The 18,954-nt window shown below is 28.1% G+C and overlaps 2 protein-coding genes across 2 annotated transcripts in view; both read left to right on the top strand.

The window, feature by feature from the left end:
* Positions 1-303: 303 nt before the first annotated feature.
* On the top strand, positions 304-3,520 carry LOC101511941 (leucine-rich repeat extensin-like protein 4). Its single transcript, XM_004512904.4, has one exon. It carries the CDS (start codon positions 597-599, stop codon positions 2,832-2,834), a length of 2,238 nt encoding a protein of 745 aa, XP_004512961.1. The 5' UTR covers positions 304-596; the 3' UTR covers positions 2,835-3,520.
* Positions 3,521-18,118: 14,598 nt separating this feature from the next.
* Positions 18,119-18,954, top strand: part of LOC101511619 (uncharacterized) — a 5,721-nt gene continuing 4,885 nt past the window's right edge. The window contains exons 1-2 of the mRNA XM_004512903.3: positions 18,119-18,323; positions 18,836-18,909. Coding sequence (XP_004512960.1) covers positions 18,119-18,323; positions 18,836-18,909 — 279 coding nt within the window. The remainder of the gene's footprint in view (positions 18,324-18,835; positions 18,910-18,954) is intronic.

Below are 18,954 nucleotides of genomic sequence, written 5' to 3'. Positions count from 1 at the left end.
TTAATATTAAATGAATATTTTGCATTGTCAAAATATATTTTCAAACAAAAAAGTAGAATGTTAAGACAGAATATGTTTTTTTTATTGCATTTATAATTATTTTACAGTAGATTCTAATTAAACTTATTAATGAATTACAAAACAAAATCTAAAAAATAAAGAAATAGATAGAAAATAAATAAATAAACCAACCAAAAAATAAAAAAAGTTAGAGTCTATTTGGAAAAAAAAAAATAGAGAGAGAATCTGGTGGGCTTTGAGCTGTGATTTAGCTGTCCTTTTGATGAATTATTTCATCACCACTCTCTTCACCTCTCTCTCTCATCACACACTCATATACATCTTCACACACAGTTCCAAAATCCCTAGAAAACCAAAAAAACCCTCTTCTTCATTCTCTCTCTCTACCTCTCTCACAAACACTTCAACCACATTTTCCATTTCCATTTCTCTTAGATCTCACAACAAAGCTATAAACTTTCCCAAAACCACACTTGAAAAATCAATTAAGTGTTAAACAAAAAAAACACACACATACACATTTCAACAATCTACATTCACTAGTGTTCATTTGTTTTTCAGATGCCTCATGTGAGATGAGGAAAAAAGGTTATCATTCGAATCCGTCGTGTGTTGTTGTTCTTTTTTCATTCTTCTTAGGTTTAACACTACTCTCTACCTTAAGTGTTGTTTCATCGTATCATGTCTCAGATGGGTCCCTCACAGAAAATGAAGCGATGTACATCAAACATCGCCAACTTCTTTACTATAGAGACCAATTTTGTGATAGAGGTGAAAATGTTACGGTGGATCCGAACCTAGTTTTTCAAAACAACCGCATCAAAAACGCTTACGTGGCGTTACAAGCTTGGAAACACGCTATTCTTTCTGATCCACGAAACTGCACCGTTGATTGGGTTGGTTCCAATGTGTGCAACTACACAAATGTTTACTGTGCACCCGCGTTGGATAACCCTAAGATCCAAACCGTTGCCGGAATCGACCTTAATCATTGTGACATTGCCGGATACCTACCGGAGGAGCTTGGTCTTTTGACTGACCTTGCGCTTTTCCATGTCAACAGTAACAGATTCTGTGGAACTGTTCCTCATAAATTTGAAAATCTGAAAATCTTGTTCGAGTTGGATCTGAGTAATAACCGTTTTGCCGGAAAGTTTCCGGAAGTTGTTCTCCGGTTACCGGAGTTGAAATTTTTAGATCTGAGGTTTAATGAATTTGAAGGAACGGTTCCGAAGGCGCTTTTTGATAAAGATTTGGACGCGATTTTCATCAATCATAACAGATTCGTTTTCGATTTACCGGATAATTTCGGTAATTCCCCGGTTTCGGTTATTGTTCTTGCGAATAACCGTTTTCATGGATGTTTTCCGGCGGGTTTCGGAAACATGACGAATTTGAATGAAATTATTTTGATGAATAATGGTTTTCAATCGTGTTTGCCGGATGAAATAGGGCTTTTGAAGAATTTGACGGTGTTTGATGTTAGTTTCAACAAGTTTTTGGGACCGTTGCCGGAGGCGATTGGAGGAGCAGTGAGTTTGGAACAGTTGAATGTGGCGCATAATTATCTTTCCGGTAAGATACCGGAGAGTATTTGTAAGTTGCCGAATTTGAAGAACTTCACTTATAGTTATAACTTCTTTACCGGTGAACCACCGAGTTGTTTGGCGGTTCCGGCATTTGATGATAAACAAAACTGTTTGCCGGCGAGACCGAAACAACGGTCGGAGAAGTTATGTAAGTCGTTTTTGTCTCATCATATTGATTGTAATTCTTTTAGATGTAAAGCTTTTGTTCCTTCGTTACCTTCACCGCCTCCTTCACCGGTATTTTTGCCACCACCATCGCCAGTGCTTTCTCCTCCACCACCGGTGTTATCTCCACCTCCGCCACAATTCTCATCACCTCCACCTCCGCCACCGGTTTATTCACCACCGCCACCTCCTCCTTCACCGCCACCACCTTCACCGCCGCCACCACCTCCTCCAGTGTATTCACCACCTCCTCCACCACCATCACCGCCACCACCTTCTCCACCACCACCACCTCCACCGGTATACTCTCCACCACCACCTCCACCAGTGTACTCTCCACCACCGCCACCACCAGCGTACTCTCCACCACCTCCACCACCGCCACCACCAGCGTACTCTCCACCACCTCCACCTCCAGTGTACTCTCCACCACCACCACCACCATCACCGCCACCTCCAGTTTATTTGCCACCTCCATCACCACCACCACCATCACCAATATATTGTGTTAGTTCTCCGCCACCTCCACCACCAAATTCACCACCTCCTCCGGCTCCTGTATTCTCACCACCACCACCTGTACCTTACTACTATAGCTCACCACCTCCACCGTCACCTCAGTCGCCTCCACCACCACCTCATTCGCCGCCACCACCACCTCACTCTCCTCCCCCACCTTATCCCTATTTATCACCACCACCACCTCCTCCAGTTCACTCACCTCCACCACCAGTCCAGTCCCCACCACCACCATCTCCACCACCTTGTATAGAACCTCCTCCACCTCCACCACCACCTTGTGAAGAACATTCACCACCACCACCGTCGCCATCACCCCCACCACCACCACCACACCAAACACCTTATCACCCACCACCATCTCCATCACCACCACCAGTATATTCATCACCACCGCCAGCACCAGTCTATTCACCACCACCACCACCAATTCAATACAATTCACCACCACCACCACCACCTACTCCTGTATATGAAGGGCCATTGCCACCTGTTGTTGGAATCTCATATGCATCACCACCACCACCACCCTTTTATTGATTCTTTTGAGAACTTCTCCTCTTACTCTTTTTCCCTCTCTACCAAACCTTAAAACACATTCCAAAAAGTTCACATTTTTATCAATCAATTCAGTCATGCATGCATACAATTGCGACTCTCATCGCATGTTTAGAAGCGAAAACAAAATCAAACTACAATAAACCAAGAGAGAAAACCTTGAAGTAGGGTTTTTTGTGTCAAAAATCAGCTTAATTAGTCTTTGTTTATGGGTCAATAGAAAAATGAGGTTATGGTGGAATTGAAAGATGAGGTAAGAGGAGAATGTCTCTATCCCATATTGATTTGAATTGTTATGGATATTCAAGTTGTGTAATAAAAATGGCTGAGATAAGAAGAGTAGGTTGCAGAGAAAAACATGTATGTATGGAGATGAATGAATTGGAGACCATGACACCATAATTCAAGGCCTGCAAAGATCAGTGAGTGGCAATTTCTGATGCTGCTAATACTGTTATTGTTTGTGGAGTTTTAATTGTTATTGTCTCTCTTATATCATACTTTTTTTTTTTTTTACTTATTTTTTATTTTTGTTTCTTTTGCATTGCAATTTATAGTATAATTTATGAACATTTTACATGTATTGATTTTCTGAATTGAGGTAATTCCTTTCTCTTATAAGTGTCTCAAATATTTGTCTCTGCTATTAGAATCTTCTGTATGCTGTATACTTCACCTTGCCACTTTAATGTTTCTCTGCATCCACATTCTATATCTTATGAGTTGTGGAAGTTTTTCCACCCCTAATCTGTCTTTGAATTGGAAATGTCTGTAACTGGAAGCTTTGTGCAAATGTGGTTCCATTTACCCTTTGTGCAAATGTGGTTCCATTTACCCTTTGTGTGTATGTCTAGTTTCCAAATGTGGGTTTACTACAATTGTGATTTTGTCAATTTTATTGTAAAAAGCAAACATACATACAAGTTTTTCAAAAGTACAAAGTTTTGTTCTATAGCCATTGTTTTGCAAAAAAAATTGTAATCATACATTTTTTAATTATATATTACTAATACCTTTACGTGCAAATTAAAACATTCGTGGAAAGGGGTTAGCAATGAAATTAGTATGATATTTTTTAATTAATTTTTTTAATAACAATAATGAAGTTGGATTGGAGCTAGTCCTTCAATCATGGTACTTGTGGTTTGAATTGATCCTCAATTTTCGATCGAGGTCTCCACCACTGTTTACTGTCAACAGTTTCCTTATTCAGATTCATTGTGGTGGGACCTTAATGTCTATCACAAGAACCTTTGTTTACATAATTTAATGATTTTTGAAGACTTTTTTCTTGCACTTGGTTAATAATATAGTATCATTTATAAATTACACACCATGTGCACCGTTCTACTTGATTTGAATTCAAATTTGTTTACTTCACGCACACCTTTTCCTATTGGAATTTGAACATAAATAGTGTTTAGTTTGTGAATTCTGAAAAGCAAATTTGGTTCAGAAGTCTCTAATTTACGATGGACACCTATTTCAACTCTTATGCAAAACATTTTGTGTGTAAATGTCCAAAATTTCCGTACAACTGCCATATCTCAAATTGAATTCGAAATATAATATTCGGTTTAACAATATTAATATTTATAAGTTGAATTATATCTTATTACGGCTACTCTTATGCAAAAAAAGATATTTAATATATAGTTACAATGAGTGAAACTTAGTTGGTCACGTGGTAAAAATTTAAATATTCGTGTAATAATTAGTGGAATAATAAATTTAAGTATTATTATATTTAAAGTTAAAAGTTACAAATTTTAGGTTAAATTATAATTAATTTTAGTTACAAAACCAAATTTAATCGATTTCACCTAAATATTTTTATGTATTTTGAATAACTTTTTATTCTCTTTTGTTGTAAAACCAAATTCACATTAGGGTGTTGTTTTTCTTCACATAGCCTTTGTCTTTTGCTTTTTAATTTCGGTGCCACTTTTTTTTACCCCTATTAGCAACTACCTCTACCCTATAGGGTGGCTATTGAGACCAATATCACTCATAAAAGTAAAAGTTAGGCAAGTTGAAAGTGAAAGTTATAATCTAACTAAAAATAATGCTCTACTATTTCACTCCTTTAACAATTTGAAATCAATTGTGGTGCATTCTTCATACATTGAGAGAACCTCTCACCAATTATATTAAGGAGATTGTTACAAGGGACATTAGGTTCCATCAAATTACCATGATCATGTTGGCTATGTATATGGCAACCTCTTAAAAAAAAAGTTTCACTTCTTCCCATGGTACATTGTCATCCATATTTTCTTTCATTGTTTTTTTTTTGGTTGTTTTTTCTTAGAAGTGGGGCAAGGAATTGATTATGGAAACTTTTGCCTAGCAACTTTGACATTAAATAAATTTGTTTGCACTTTGTGAGAAAATTGTGCACTATTAGTTGTTCTTATTTTAGGTTTAAATGTACTTTTGCTTTAACTTGTTTGCTGGCTGTCTTAACTTAATCAAGGGAGTGGCTTTTTCAAATAATTGTTTTATCTCAATAATGCAATTTTTTGGGGTCAAAATGTATGCAATTTTTTATACATTAGTATCCCACATAATGAAAACATTAAATTTTTATGCAATTCTTTATACAACAACATTTAATGAATGTGGTTCAATTGGCCACATACATTAAGCTTGTGGGTGGACGAACCAAAATTTGATTTCAGCAATTAACACCTTTGAATAAGTACGATGATATTTAAGTCTAATTAAACTTTAAATAAAGAACTAAAAAACATTTAAACGGAATAATATGAGTCTTTTATAATTTAACTAAGGTTTCAAATTTGAATTAGAACATACAGCAACACAAATTTTTTTAGAGAATTTATTATTCATTTAAATCTCATAAAATTCGAAAGATTAATCTCTGAAGTTATGTGCAGAAGATATCTAATTTAAAAAACTCTAAATTAAAAATTAATCTCGTAACAAGTCTAAAAGATAAAAAATAATAAAGTAATTTTCCTTCTAAAATTTCTTAGAGCTATAGGACAACTTTGGACCTCTAGTCACTTTCTCAAGTATGGAAACAATGGTAAGTGTGATGAAAGTTCCATATATCTTGGCGGGTTTGGCCTTTCAATTAATTCACTAATAACCTTTAGTGTTAATAAAAGGGAAAAAAAGTGGAAAAACTTAAAAGCACACAACTTCCACTTGTCCTTGTAACCCTTGGATGAAAGGAAAAAATGCAAAAGCATATCCCACCACCAAAGGTATAGTGATGTAAATGAAAAGGGCCCCTCCATGTATACATTCACATGGGTTGTAAAGGCTTTTTATTTTTTTCACATCCAACATACAATGAAAATATTAATGTTAGGAAGTTAGTTGACTTGTTCTATTGCCTCAACTGGGATATAACTACCATTTAATTAGGCTCCTAGGCCAGCCTGTGATTAGGTCAACAATATTTAATGGCATTTTCATAAAGTGACTCTCATGATATTGACCCCATTGTCACATTACAAAGAACAGACAAGTCTATGTTTTAAGCAAGAAAAAGAAAATGTTTAAAAACATATAAAAGTGCTTTTTTTAATAGACAAATATTCGTATATTAAATTAGTATTTTTAGTGTAAATAAATTCAACTATCAAATATATGATATAAATGTAAATTTGATATATTAAGACACATTTCGAATATATTTTATCTCTTAACTCCCCCACTCCCTTAACTTAAAGCAAAATAAATGATAAATAAAAAGAAAAATATTTATCTATTTTATCTTTTTAGATAATTCATTAATTGGTAGTAGGGATGTGTAAAAATATAATTAATTAGACTATATTGATAAATTGAATTGCATTGTACTACAAAAAAATTAAATTATTTAAATGCTTCATGAATTGAATCACATATTTAAAACAAATCAGTTAATCAAATTTAATTAAAAAATCAGTTTAACAACTTTTAATCTCAATTAAGACCATTTTTCTTACAAAATTTTTGAAGTTTATTTTTCTCGAACAAAGTATAGCAAATATAGAAAAATAATTTCAAAAATAATTAATTCATTTTTTTCTTGAAAAAGATTTTGTCAAAATAATTTTGAACCGAATCAGTTCAGAACTACATATAACTTGATTTCAAAGTAGTTTTTAATAATTGAACCGAATCACTAATGTGATCCAATGTAATTCGATTTTTATATCATGAACACCTTTAATTGGTAGAGGAATGAGAGTGGATAGTGCATTTTTTGAACAAAATTTACATATATTTTCTTAAAAAAATAATCATAGTTGAGTAGACAATTAATTAAGAGTTATAAGTGTATAGTTTTCCTAATTATATATTTTACAAGAATCAATGAGTCACTTCTCACTAACAAGTAAACAAGTGCTCATTAATAGTTCACTTATTGATGAAAACTTTAATAGTTCATATAATTAAAATCAATGGTGCCCCCCAAGATAAAAAAAATCAATCCTTACAATAGAGTTGTTTTACTTTCCACCCTAAAATAAGTTCTCATTCTAGAGGAGGTAAATTTACTGACCAGAGGCATTATTGATGAGCACACAAAATGTAAATAAGTGCTCATTTTGTGGCTTTTTTTGTGCTTCGTATATTTTTATTTTTATTTTCAGTTTCCATTTTATGGCTGACTCAATAATTGAGAAGTTTACACTCTTGAGTGAAAATAGAAAAATGTTATTGTAAAAGATACAACCCTTAACATAGATGAAGTAGAAAAGGACAATTTAAAGTGACCATGAAAGAAATAAACATTTTTTCTACTTGATAGATTTTTTGACAATTGATTTACCCATGTTGCTGTTCTTTTCTTGGGACCATCTAAATTTTGAAAGGGATGTTAAGGGAAAAAACAATTTGGAAAATGACTGTTATTGTAATTTTGTTTGGATTTTCATGTACTTCATCGGTCTTCTTTAATTATAAGTATTAAATAATTTTGTCTTTAAATATAAGTATTTTTTTAAATTATTTGATGTATTTATTTATTTTCTCTAATATATCGCTTACTGATACTATTAAATTCTCTTGGAAGATTAAAAAGTTAATTCTAAATATATTACTTAGAAACTACTTTTTTTTTTCATTCTTAGCACTCTCTTCTTCATCAATTGAATAAGGTAGTTTAAGGTTAATTTTTGGCCTGTAATCGTCATTCTAATTCGTTTTTCTCTCATTTTGTTTATTCATCATTCTAATTCGTTTTGGTCCTTCTATTTATACTAATGGCTAAATACTACTTGTGATCCCTTAACTTAATTTCAGTTAACGTTTTAGTCCTTTATCTTTTTTTTTTTTTTTCTTTTTTTTTTTTTTTCTTTTTTTTTTTTTTTCTTTTTTTTTTTTTTTCTTTTTTTTTTTTTTTCTTTTTTTTTTTTTTTCTTTTTTTTTTTTTTTACAAAAATTCATCAAAATTTTCAAACAAAATCCATAAAATTAATTATATTTTATAATATAAAACAAATTTAATCAAATTTGCAACTCAAATATTCAAATAAACTCATATTTGTTATTCTTTATTTGATGTTGTTGGAGATGAAAATATAAGTCTATTTAAAGATTTAAGTTATGAATTTGATGAAATTACATTATATTGATGATGATAATTAGTTTTATGAGTTTTGTTTGAATTTTTTTATGAATTTTTGCAAAAATAAGGATAATATTGTTGACATTTTAAAACATAAGATATCAAATTGTCACTTAAAATTAAAATAAATGACCAAATCGGAAAAAAAAAAGATAAAAGACTAAAACGTTAACTGAAATTAAGTTAAGGGACCACGAGTGGTATTTAGCCTCTACTAATTCACATAATTGGCTCTGTTATTTTAAACGTTGACAATTTTGTTTCCTCCCTCAAACTTTTGAACTAAAAAATAACGATATTGCATATTTTTAGTGATGTGACATATGATTTCATGATATTTATCTAGATAAATTAATTATTCATGTGTCATTAATTAAATTACAAAAAGGAAAAACTTTTAAATTTGAAAGTTAAGTTTTTAGAAGATTTTATTGCTATTTCATGTGTTAATCATTCTACATCATCATATCATATATCATATTATTTAAAATATGTCATATCGCTATTTTTTAGTTTAAAATTTAGAATAAGAGATCAAAATTATCAAATTTTAAAATAGATGACCGATTTTATGAATTGGTAAAAATAAGAATAATAAAATTGAAATTAATCTAATGTATTAATAAAATAATTTATATTTAAAAAGTTAAATTGATACTACTAAATAAAAAATTTCAATTTAAAAAAAAATCAGGAGTAGCTAAATAATTCAAGTTTATTTGTTAGATAAATAAAATAAAGATATGATATGATATATATTATATGTGAATGAAAAAATTATCCTTGTAAAATTAATTTATTTTAAAAAATTAAATTAATATGTAATATGTTTTATATTTTTGGATATCTATTTCTTAGATTATAAAAAATGACTAAACTACCCTTGTCATCAAATCATACATATTTTTAAAGATTAATTATTAAGATTTTATTTTAAACTTTGATATCAAACCCTATTGTTTTTAATTTATCTGATTTTTATTAGATTTTAGTTTTTTATATTTTAAATTATATTATTTAAATATAACTGATTAAAATAGTATTTTATCTTATCCTGTTGATTTTTAATCAGAGTCATATTCAAAATAAGAATTTTAATTAAATAAACAAGATATAATAATGTTTATTAATAACTTAAATATTTAAATTCAAAATATTAAGTTGAACTATTAATTTTAACAATTTAAATAAATAAATATAGTTTTTTTATTTTTAATAAAAAAAATTGCAGTTTTTTTTGTCAACTACAGAGTGCAGTTAATAATTTAATAGAATATAGGCGACTGCTATATAGTTGGTGTGATCCTATTGGGGCCCAATAGTTTATGGCCGTTGTATATAATAAAAAACACCGATATTTGATTTTTTATTTAAATATCAATAAAACTCTAAAAATTTAATTTAGTGGTAAAATAGATAGATGTTGAATTTGTAAATTCTAAGTTTGTGTTCTGTTAGTACCATTAAAAATAGATAAATATAAATTTTATTGTAAATGTTTAATAAGATTTAAAGTTTTTTCTACCTTGTAGTAAGACAACATCTCCACCTTAACTTTGTATTATAAAAACAATAAAGTAAAATAAATCATGCGGTCCTTTAAGTTACACGAAAATAATATATTTATTTATTTATTTATTTTTGCAACAAGTTAGATTTTTATCTTTCTTTTAAAGTCAAGATTGTCTTTTATGTTTACAAATGATTACACCAATTATCCTAATTTCAAACAAACAAAATTAAAATCTAAAATTCTACTAATATTTCAATAAACTCGTGTAATTTTTAAGGATTTTGATTGCAATCATAAGAATATAAAACCTTTATTAAATTTTAGAAAAATAATTAAATAAGAAAGAATTCAAGTGAAATAGATTTTAAGATTATTGTAATTAAACTCAAAATTCTATTGATCTATGTCATGATATCACATAAAAATTTATTATGTTATTTGTTATATGATTGATAACAAAAATCATAGTACTATTTTAAAAATCTCTTAAGTAAAAATGATTGAAATGAGATTAGACTAAAAATAGTTCAACATTACAACTTTTACAAATATAAAGGACTAACTTAATTAAAAATAAAATTAAATGACTAATTTAATATTTTCGTGTATTTTATAGAACTACACGATATATGTTGTCAAAAAATAATAAAGATATAAAAAATTTACCTCCTAATTCTTAAAACTCAATTATTTAAAAATGAGATTTTAAAATATCTGAAAATTCAATTATTTAGAATATATATTGTAAATATCTTAAAATGAGTCATGGTTGGAATAAATTTATTTTTATTCTTTTAAAAATTTAGGATGTTTTATTTTTTTATTTTCTGGAACATTTTTTTTCAGCAAACTCAAAATTTTCACTTTTCTTTATTCAAAAAACTCAATTTGAATTTGTTTAAACTTATTTTTTTTCCTCAGAAATTAATACGTTCTTGAAAATTCAAATTTCCAAATTTCTTTTAATTTCAAAAAACACAATTTTTTTCTTCTGAGATTAAGCAATAACCTCCTACCTGGCTACCCCTACATATTTTAAAACTTTTAGAAAAATTAACATAACAACAATATTACAACATACCTCACACATACGAGTATCCATTTAAAACTACTCCAAATGTCATTAGGAAAATCAACTTAAATTTAGTGTAGATGCTAATGTTTTTATTTTATATATATATATATATTTTAAGTTAAAGGTAAAGAAAGAGACGTTGATATTCACTTTGTTCCCGCTCTAAATATATTTTAAAATAAGGATTTTATATGCTTTGGATTGGTGGGGTAGAAGTGCAATTTAAGGGGGGGTAGGAAGAATAATTTTCGAAAGAGATATGCTTAATACTAAGGCCCGATTAATTTAAGACTGCCTACAGCCGGTGCCCATCGGTTTGTATGTTTAGAGGTTTTACTAAGCAATATCCCCCAAAAATATTTTGTATAATATCAAAAGCAACTCAAAATCACATTTTAAATCAAAGGACATTTAATTTATTTACATTCTATAATGAAGAAAATTCCAAAATAATTCTAACTCAAGCCACTAAAATACTTTATCTTCAAAATAATTGTCGACTACTTAGATTATTAATTGACATTTCTGCTAGTAAGTGTCAAGCACACAAAAGTAAGAAGTAGTCACTTTAATTATGTCAATGGTATAAAAAAAATAAAATAAATACGTACATATAAATATATTGTTATACATTTTAAAATATAATCAGATAACAACGAAGAATTTTAAGAACATGCATCATTAACAAGTAACTATAACAAGTAATAATGACATATAAGGATACCAAGAACATGTATCATTAACAAGTAACTATAACAAGTAATAATGACATATAAGGATACCAAGTAGCAACACATATCAATAAAGAGGAAGCAATGGTTGGGTCAAAATTCCATAGGCATTGTTGATTTTGCTGTTGTTAAAGAGCCAAAGGTATGAAGCCATGCAATGAGACGAGCCCTTTTGTCAAATAATAAGTTTAAGTTTGTTGATGAAACAATCTATATTCCACTTGCATCTAATGCAAATTATGAAGCTTGGGAAAAATGCAATGTTATGGTGGTTTCTTGGATTACCGGATCTTTATCTACGTCAATTACTCTAAGCACCATTTATACTTAAAAATGCCATCGACCTTTGGAATGAACTCAAAGAACGTTTTACGAAAGATAATCACTTTTGTGTTTCCAAATCTTCTTGAAATTCATACTATTTGTCAAGGAGAAAGATCTGTTATCGATTTCTATATTGATTTGAAGGGTTTATGGGTCGACACGTATTTGTGCAATATCATGATATGCTTACTTCTTAGATATTTCAATGACATGTGGTATCAAACTAGTTTGAAGCACTTGTGAGGAGACACAATTCTATGCAGCCCACGAGTGGATGCAAAACACATAATAATTAGTCATGTCATCATAGACCAACTCCATTCAACTTGAGATTCATGTAAGCAACTAGTCAGAATTAAACTAGGGTGACATGGTTGATGTATGTTTCCTGATCACGTATCGATCTTTTGGAATAGTAAAAATGCAATCTTGTATTTCGACGTCCTCAACAAAATATGACTATCAAATTATCTCTATAGCATGTATTGAAATTATTTGACTATATCATCTCGCTCGAAAGATAATGCATATCTCAATTCTAGTTAAAATGAACATGTAAGGATAAGTGTTATGATTGATTTGTTGTGTCCCAAATGCAATTTAGGCGAGGAAGACATTCATCATGTCTTTTGCAGATGTTTGTAGACTCAACATGTTTAGTTTCATTCTCCTTTGGGAATCAAGTTTGATAACTCCTCCACTCTTTTTAATCATTGGTTTAACAATATTATTTTAAAGTTAGACGCTAATGTCAATGAACTAATTTTGTCTATTTACTACAATATTTGGTACTCTCAAAATAAATTTTATGTTAAAGGGAAATAATTTGAAGTAGAAGAGATGGTTTAAAAGGTTTGGCGAGTCATAATAGGTTTTAGATTGTTGTTGCATGTTCGTCTTGGAGCTACTACAACACACCATGAAGCATCTCCCACCACCTAGTCCCCTCCCCCTGGCGATAGATATAAGATCAACGAGGACGTTGTTAGCCCAATCAAAAAACACTTGGAGTATTGGGACGATTATAAGAGATACTGAATGAGTAGTTCTTGCGACTAGGGATGGAAATAGGCTAGGCCATCCGTCAGGGGCCTATGGCCTGACCTACTTATGGTCTGGTCTGGCTTGACCTATTTAATAAAAAGGCTAGGCTCAGACTATTTTTAAAGCTTATTTATTTAAATAGGTCAGATTTAGGCTTATAAAAAAGCCTATTAGACCTGACAGACCGACCTATATATATTTTATTATTTATTAAATTATATTAATAATAATATTTCATATTTTAAATTATATCAGTTATGCAATCACTCAATAGTCATTTCATATTCGGTAGTCGTTTTATATTTAGTAGTTGTTCGATATTCAGTAGTCATTCAATTAGTCAATCGCTCAGTAGTGGTTCTATATTTGTTTGAGAGGTAATAATAGGTGTGTTTGTTTCAGAAAAAATCTATTCTTTGAAATCAAAAATTATTTTTTAGGGTTTAAAGGATATTTGTTTCAGATTTCTTTAAAACTATTTTGTTAGAAAAATTATTTTGTTAGAAAAATTATTTTTTGTTTAATATATATAGATATGTACATTAATATTGGTATATGGAAAACATCATGTGGTAGATATGAGTAGAATATTTAAATGTTTTAATGTGAATAAGGCTTTTAAATAGGCTTCTAAAACTTTTAAATATATTTTTTTTTTTACATAAATTAAAAACAAAAGTTTAAAATTTTATAAAACTTATTTGTAGGTAGTTCATTTGTTTTAGATGATTTTCATTATTGTGGTCAATTATGTTTTGGATGATTCCAACCATATATAGTGGATGGACCAACATTACATAGAATTCATTCAAATGATTCACTTGAAAAGTACTTATGACATGCTATGAGCATGTTGATTAGATCCTTTTCCATGAATGTCATTATTTGTAGAACCCTTTTCTCCAATTGCATTTTTCAATGTCTCTATGGTCAGAATCAGAGTGTTGATAAGAAGCATTCATCCCTTTTTGCTATTATTAATGTCTATGAAACCAAAAAGGAAATGTTCACTAGCTAAATTGCATAAAAATGGACCACCTTTTATTTTTTCCTATAACTAGAAGGGAAAAAAAAAACAATGGATGGACAACGTGCTTTCAGTGATGAACAGTGTTCACTAGCTAATTTAGAAGCATACAGCTTAAATATAAGAGCTTATGATATTAAGCTTGAAATTAATATATCTCATCTTGTAAAGATTTAATTCTCTCATCCTTTCACATATAAAACTCATCTCATTTATAATTTTCATATATATATAATATATAAACCTTCACAGTGTGAGACTCAAATATATATAACTTCAATATGTTATGTGTAAAAGTAATAAATTTCAAATTGTAACCACTAATAGATTATGAAATACATAAAATTGACAAGTCAATATGGGAAGAAAAAGAACTCAAGAACCTTTTGTGCACTTCAATAGCCGTGGTGCAATGTGGCTAATTGCATGCAACAAACAATTTATTGCAGAATACTTTCTACATGGCTTCTACCAATAACATAAACATATTAAGCACAAAACCAATTATTAAAGTTTTTTTTTTTACATATAAAATATAATTTTTTTTATATAGTATTTTGACTATTCTAATTTAGTCTTTAAAAAATTATTTATTTTCAGTCTTTATTTTAATTTTATAAAAAAATTAAAATTAACAATATCAACAATTAAAATCGGAAGTAAATAAAACAATTTTTTAAAGACTAAATTAAGTCATAGTTCAACTAAAATATTTTTAAATTGAAAATCGTTACTAAATTTATATTTAATATCTTAAAAGTTATTTTGTGAGTTTTTTTTATAGTACTTATATCGTATAGACAGAAAAAAAAATTAAAAATTAAAAATTTGTTTCAACATTTTTTTTTAAACAATCAATCATTAAAGTTAAGCGTGAGACCAAAATCTTTTTTAACGTCTGGAGTAAATTTAATGATTTAACAATCAATCATTAAATTTACTCCTTGCAGTTGCAGCACGCCAACATTAAATTTGTTCCGTTTTATATTTATAATATTTTATTTAAGAATAAGTTTTCGCAAATTGATTAAAATATAAATACTAGTATTCATTAATGACTAAATACATAGGTACTATTTCCTTTAATGTATCGTGTATGTAAGACTATAAAATATAAATAAAATTGAGATTTAAATATATTTTTAGTTTTTCTAAGGTTACTATCTTTTAAATTAATTGGTCCCCAAAATAAATTTTATTCACTTTTATTTTCTTCTTTGATTTTTAAAGAGACCCTTGGAATTATAAAAGCATCTATTTTTGTAAAAAAATTTCAAAATTGATTTGAAAAAGAAAAACATTTACTTAGAGACTAAATTAGAAAAATCATGATTTTACACAAATTAAATTTTTTTTATCCTAAAACTACATCTAAGACCAAATTGTTAATATTTTAAAATATAAAATATCAAATTGTTAATTAAAATTAAATAAATGACCAAATCCAAAAAAAATTAATAAATTAAAATACTACTTAAAATCAAATTAAGAAACCATTTGAACAATTATGTCATAAACTTATTATAATTACATGTTTATAATATATTGCAATCATGCACTTATAATAAATTTACTAACATATGTCAGATGAGATAAGATATTGAAGAGTACATGAAAGAAGCATAAATTTGAAGCGTGAGAAAAGTTGCAAAAAGAAAATAAAAAGCAAACAAATGTAATCTCTTTTTTTTTTTTCTCTCTTTAATTTATTCTCTACATGTCTCTTATGATCTTCATCATTTTAAAAGCTTCCAACAAATAAGTTTACCAACAATATTTTCTCTCTTTGTTTTTATTTCAATTGAAGAAAATTAAGATAGAGATTAAAAAGTGTCCATGAAACAGTGATTCATTTTGTGTTATTGGCTTAACATATATATATAGGTACTTGATTTCTTTCATTTTATTTGTTCTGTTTTATGTTTTTATTTTTTTATTTTTTATTTTATTTTTGTGTTTTTTCATGGATATTTTGAATTTTCTACTCTTTGTCGTCAATCCATGTGAAGTAATATATATGAGATTTCATTTTTAGCATTCTAGTGATTAAGTCATTTAAATAAAATATATTAATTTTTGTTAATTAAAATTTATCTTATATTTAGAACTGGAGAAATCTTTAGTGTCTATTATTTTACAAAATATATATTATTTTTTTAGCATAGGTTTTTAGCCGATGCTAAATGTACATGTTTCTTATAGTTAGTGTGTTGTCATGCTTCACAATTTGACAATTAGTTTTTATTTTTTATTTTTTATGTCATTAATCTTTGTCCATTTTTAATTATGTTGTTGGACATGTTCATGTCAGTCATATTTTCACCATTTTTGGAATTACTAATAATAATTAATTTATTGTTAATTTATTTGATGAAATATAAATCAAATTTTGGACTGTAAGTTCGAAGTCAAAGAAAACGAATCATTAGAAGTATTTTGTTATTAACTTTTTTTATGAATAAATATTTTTTTTATAGTCAAATAATTAATTTATTAAAAAAAGTACAATTAACTTTTTTTATGAAAAGTACAATTAATCATTAGTAGTTTACAATTTTGAATTTATTTACACATTGAACCTGGTTTTTTCTAATTTTGAAATTTAGTTAAATTATTATTAAAGCATCTTTATAATAATATTAAGGACTGATGATTAAAATACTTAAAATAGTCACTTAACTGTCAACTTATTAATTATATAAATATTTTCTAAAATGGTTAACACTTGACAGGTGTTAATTAAGCTCATTTTTTTAATAAAAAAGTAATATTTTACACTTTTTCTTTATATAAAAAAGTAACATTTTATACTTTTCTTTTTCATTGGAAAAAAAAAAACTCTTTCAAACAAAAGTTTATGGAAAACTTTTTTTTTTATTTGACAAAAAGTTTATGGTAAACTTTTTTATCTACATAAATTTTTTCATATTATAGACCCAAAAATGTTCATATTATTATAAAAAAATAAAAATTAAACTCTTATACTTTTTTTATCTCAGTTAAATTAATTAACATTTCACATATATGTATATGTCAGTCAATATTTTTTAAAGAGATTTATTTAGCATTTTAAAAAGTTATTACTCTATAGAATTTATTTTTGAGTGGATAAATATCTAATCATATGATCATAACATATCACACGAGAGAATAACTGTGCTAGGAATTTATTATACTTTAAAGGGGAAAAAACAATGCTTTTGTAAAACATACCAATCTTCGACTTGAAGAAGGTGAATTTTCCAATTTGAATCCACCAAGGGTAAGACTTTATCGTACCAAGGAATGTTCTATGATGGGTAGGACCAAGTGAAATAAACTAAAGATAAAGTGATCATCAAAATCAAAGTGATTGAGTTCAATAAATCAATAAACTCCATTTAAGAATAAATTATTTAGGACAACCTGAATTTAAATTATAACTGAAATAATTATTAATTAAATATTTTGGTCGAACTTTAAATTATTATGGTCCACCTATTTTGAATCTTATTGTAGAATCTATTAAGTTATATTTATGGTGGTTCAAAATAAATATCAAATGTTTTAAATTTGAGTTTAATCAATGGTGGATTCGTCCTATTAGTTTGGTGTACATTTTTTTTTTGTTTCAACTTCATTTGTTTGTGTTATGTTGGTTTGGGGGTAGATGTATTTTCTTTCTATTTTTGTTATGATATTTATAATCTAAATTGTGGTTGTAATTTTTATCTTTGACATTTTTATTAATACAGTTGTTTGATCATGAAAGTTAGAAGTTAATTGTTTTAATAATATATCTTGATTGTTTCATTTGAGGCCTAATTGGTAACAAATTTCTAATAAAATTGGCTAGTCTTTTCATGCACTACAATTTACAATAGAAGATCTTAAGTGTAGTGGACCCCACGTGTTCATTTTATGATCCAATTTATATATGCTTGTGTAGTGTATAACATTGTTTAGTGGAAGAAGAGAAAAAAATGGAAACAAGAGAAAGGAACAATAGTACTAACCAACAAGAGAATGCACTCAAGGATTCTTCATGGTATGATCATTTCAAAAATGTATCAAATCCATTGATGGCAAGATATGTGTATGCCTTGATTTTCTTAGTTTCCAATGTGTTGGCATGGGCTACACGTGATGAACTTACTAGAATTAATTCATGGACAAAATTCTTCAAGGGTAAGATTGCTCTTCAATCCTTTGAATTCATGAATTTTCAAATCATATCACCATTAATTAACATTTAGTTTTTTGTGTTTAATTTGGACTCGGATCCTTTGTGTGTTTGGATTCTCAATAATATAATATATTTAGACTCAATAACTCTATGTTATATTGCATTATATTAAGAATTCAAATTCGTCTATAAAATCTCAATTGTTAGATTAATCTAACCGTTGATATTTTACTGAAATGACCAAATGATTTTATAAATCTAGTTGCGGACTTTTATATTCTCTCTAGTCTTTTTATCCTCTCCAAAAATATTTGTATCAATATTGAGATATTAGAGGGTAGAAATGCAACTATATTATTTGTCATTTTTTTTCTTGAAATATATTATGAGCCAATATATGTACATGGTGGGGTGTGACAAAAATAAATATTTCAAATAAAAAATTGTCTCCATTTGAGCATGATACATTCTTCTATTATCAATGGCCCAAATTATAACATATGTTGAATTGCAGGTTTAAGAGAATGCAACATTGGAATAACCTGTTTGGGTCCAGATGGTGTTTTGAAAGTTAGCATGGGTTGCTTTGTATCCTTATCAAATTTCAATTATATATATATATATATATATATA

The sequence above is a fragment of the Cicer arietinum genome, chromosome 8 (assembly GCF_000331145.2).
Source record: "Cicer arietinum cultivar CDC Frontier isolate Library 1 chromosome 8, Cicar.CDCFrontier_v2.0, whole genome shotgun sequence".
NCBI lineage: Eukaryota > Viridiplantae > Streptophyta > Magnoliopsida > Fabales > Fabaceae > Cicer > Cicer arietinum.
Note: the sequence above shows the minus strand (reverse complement) of the source record. Positions and strands in the feature narration are given on the sequence as shown.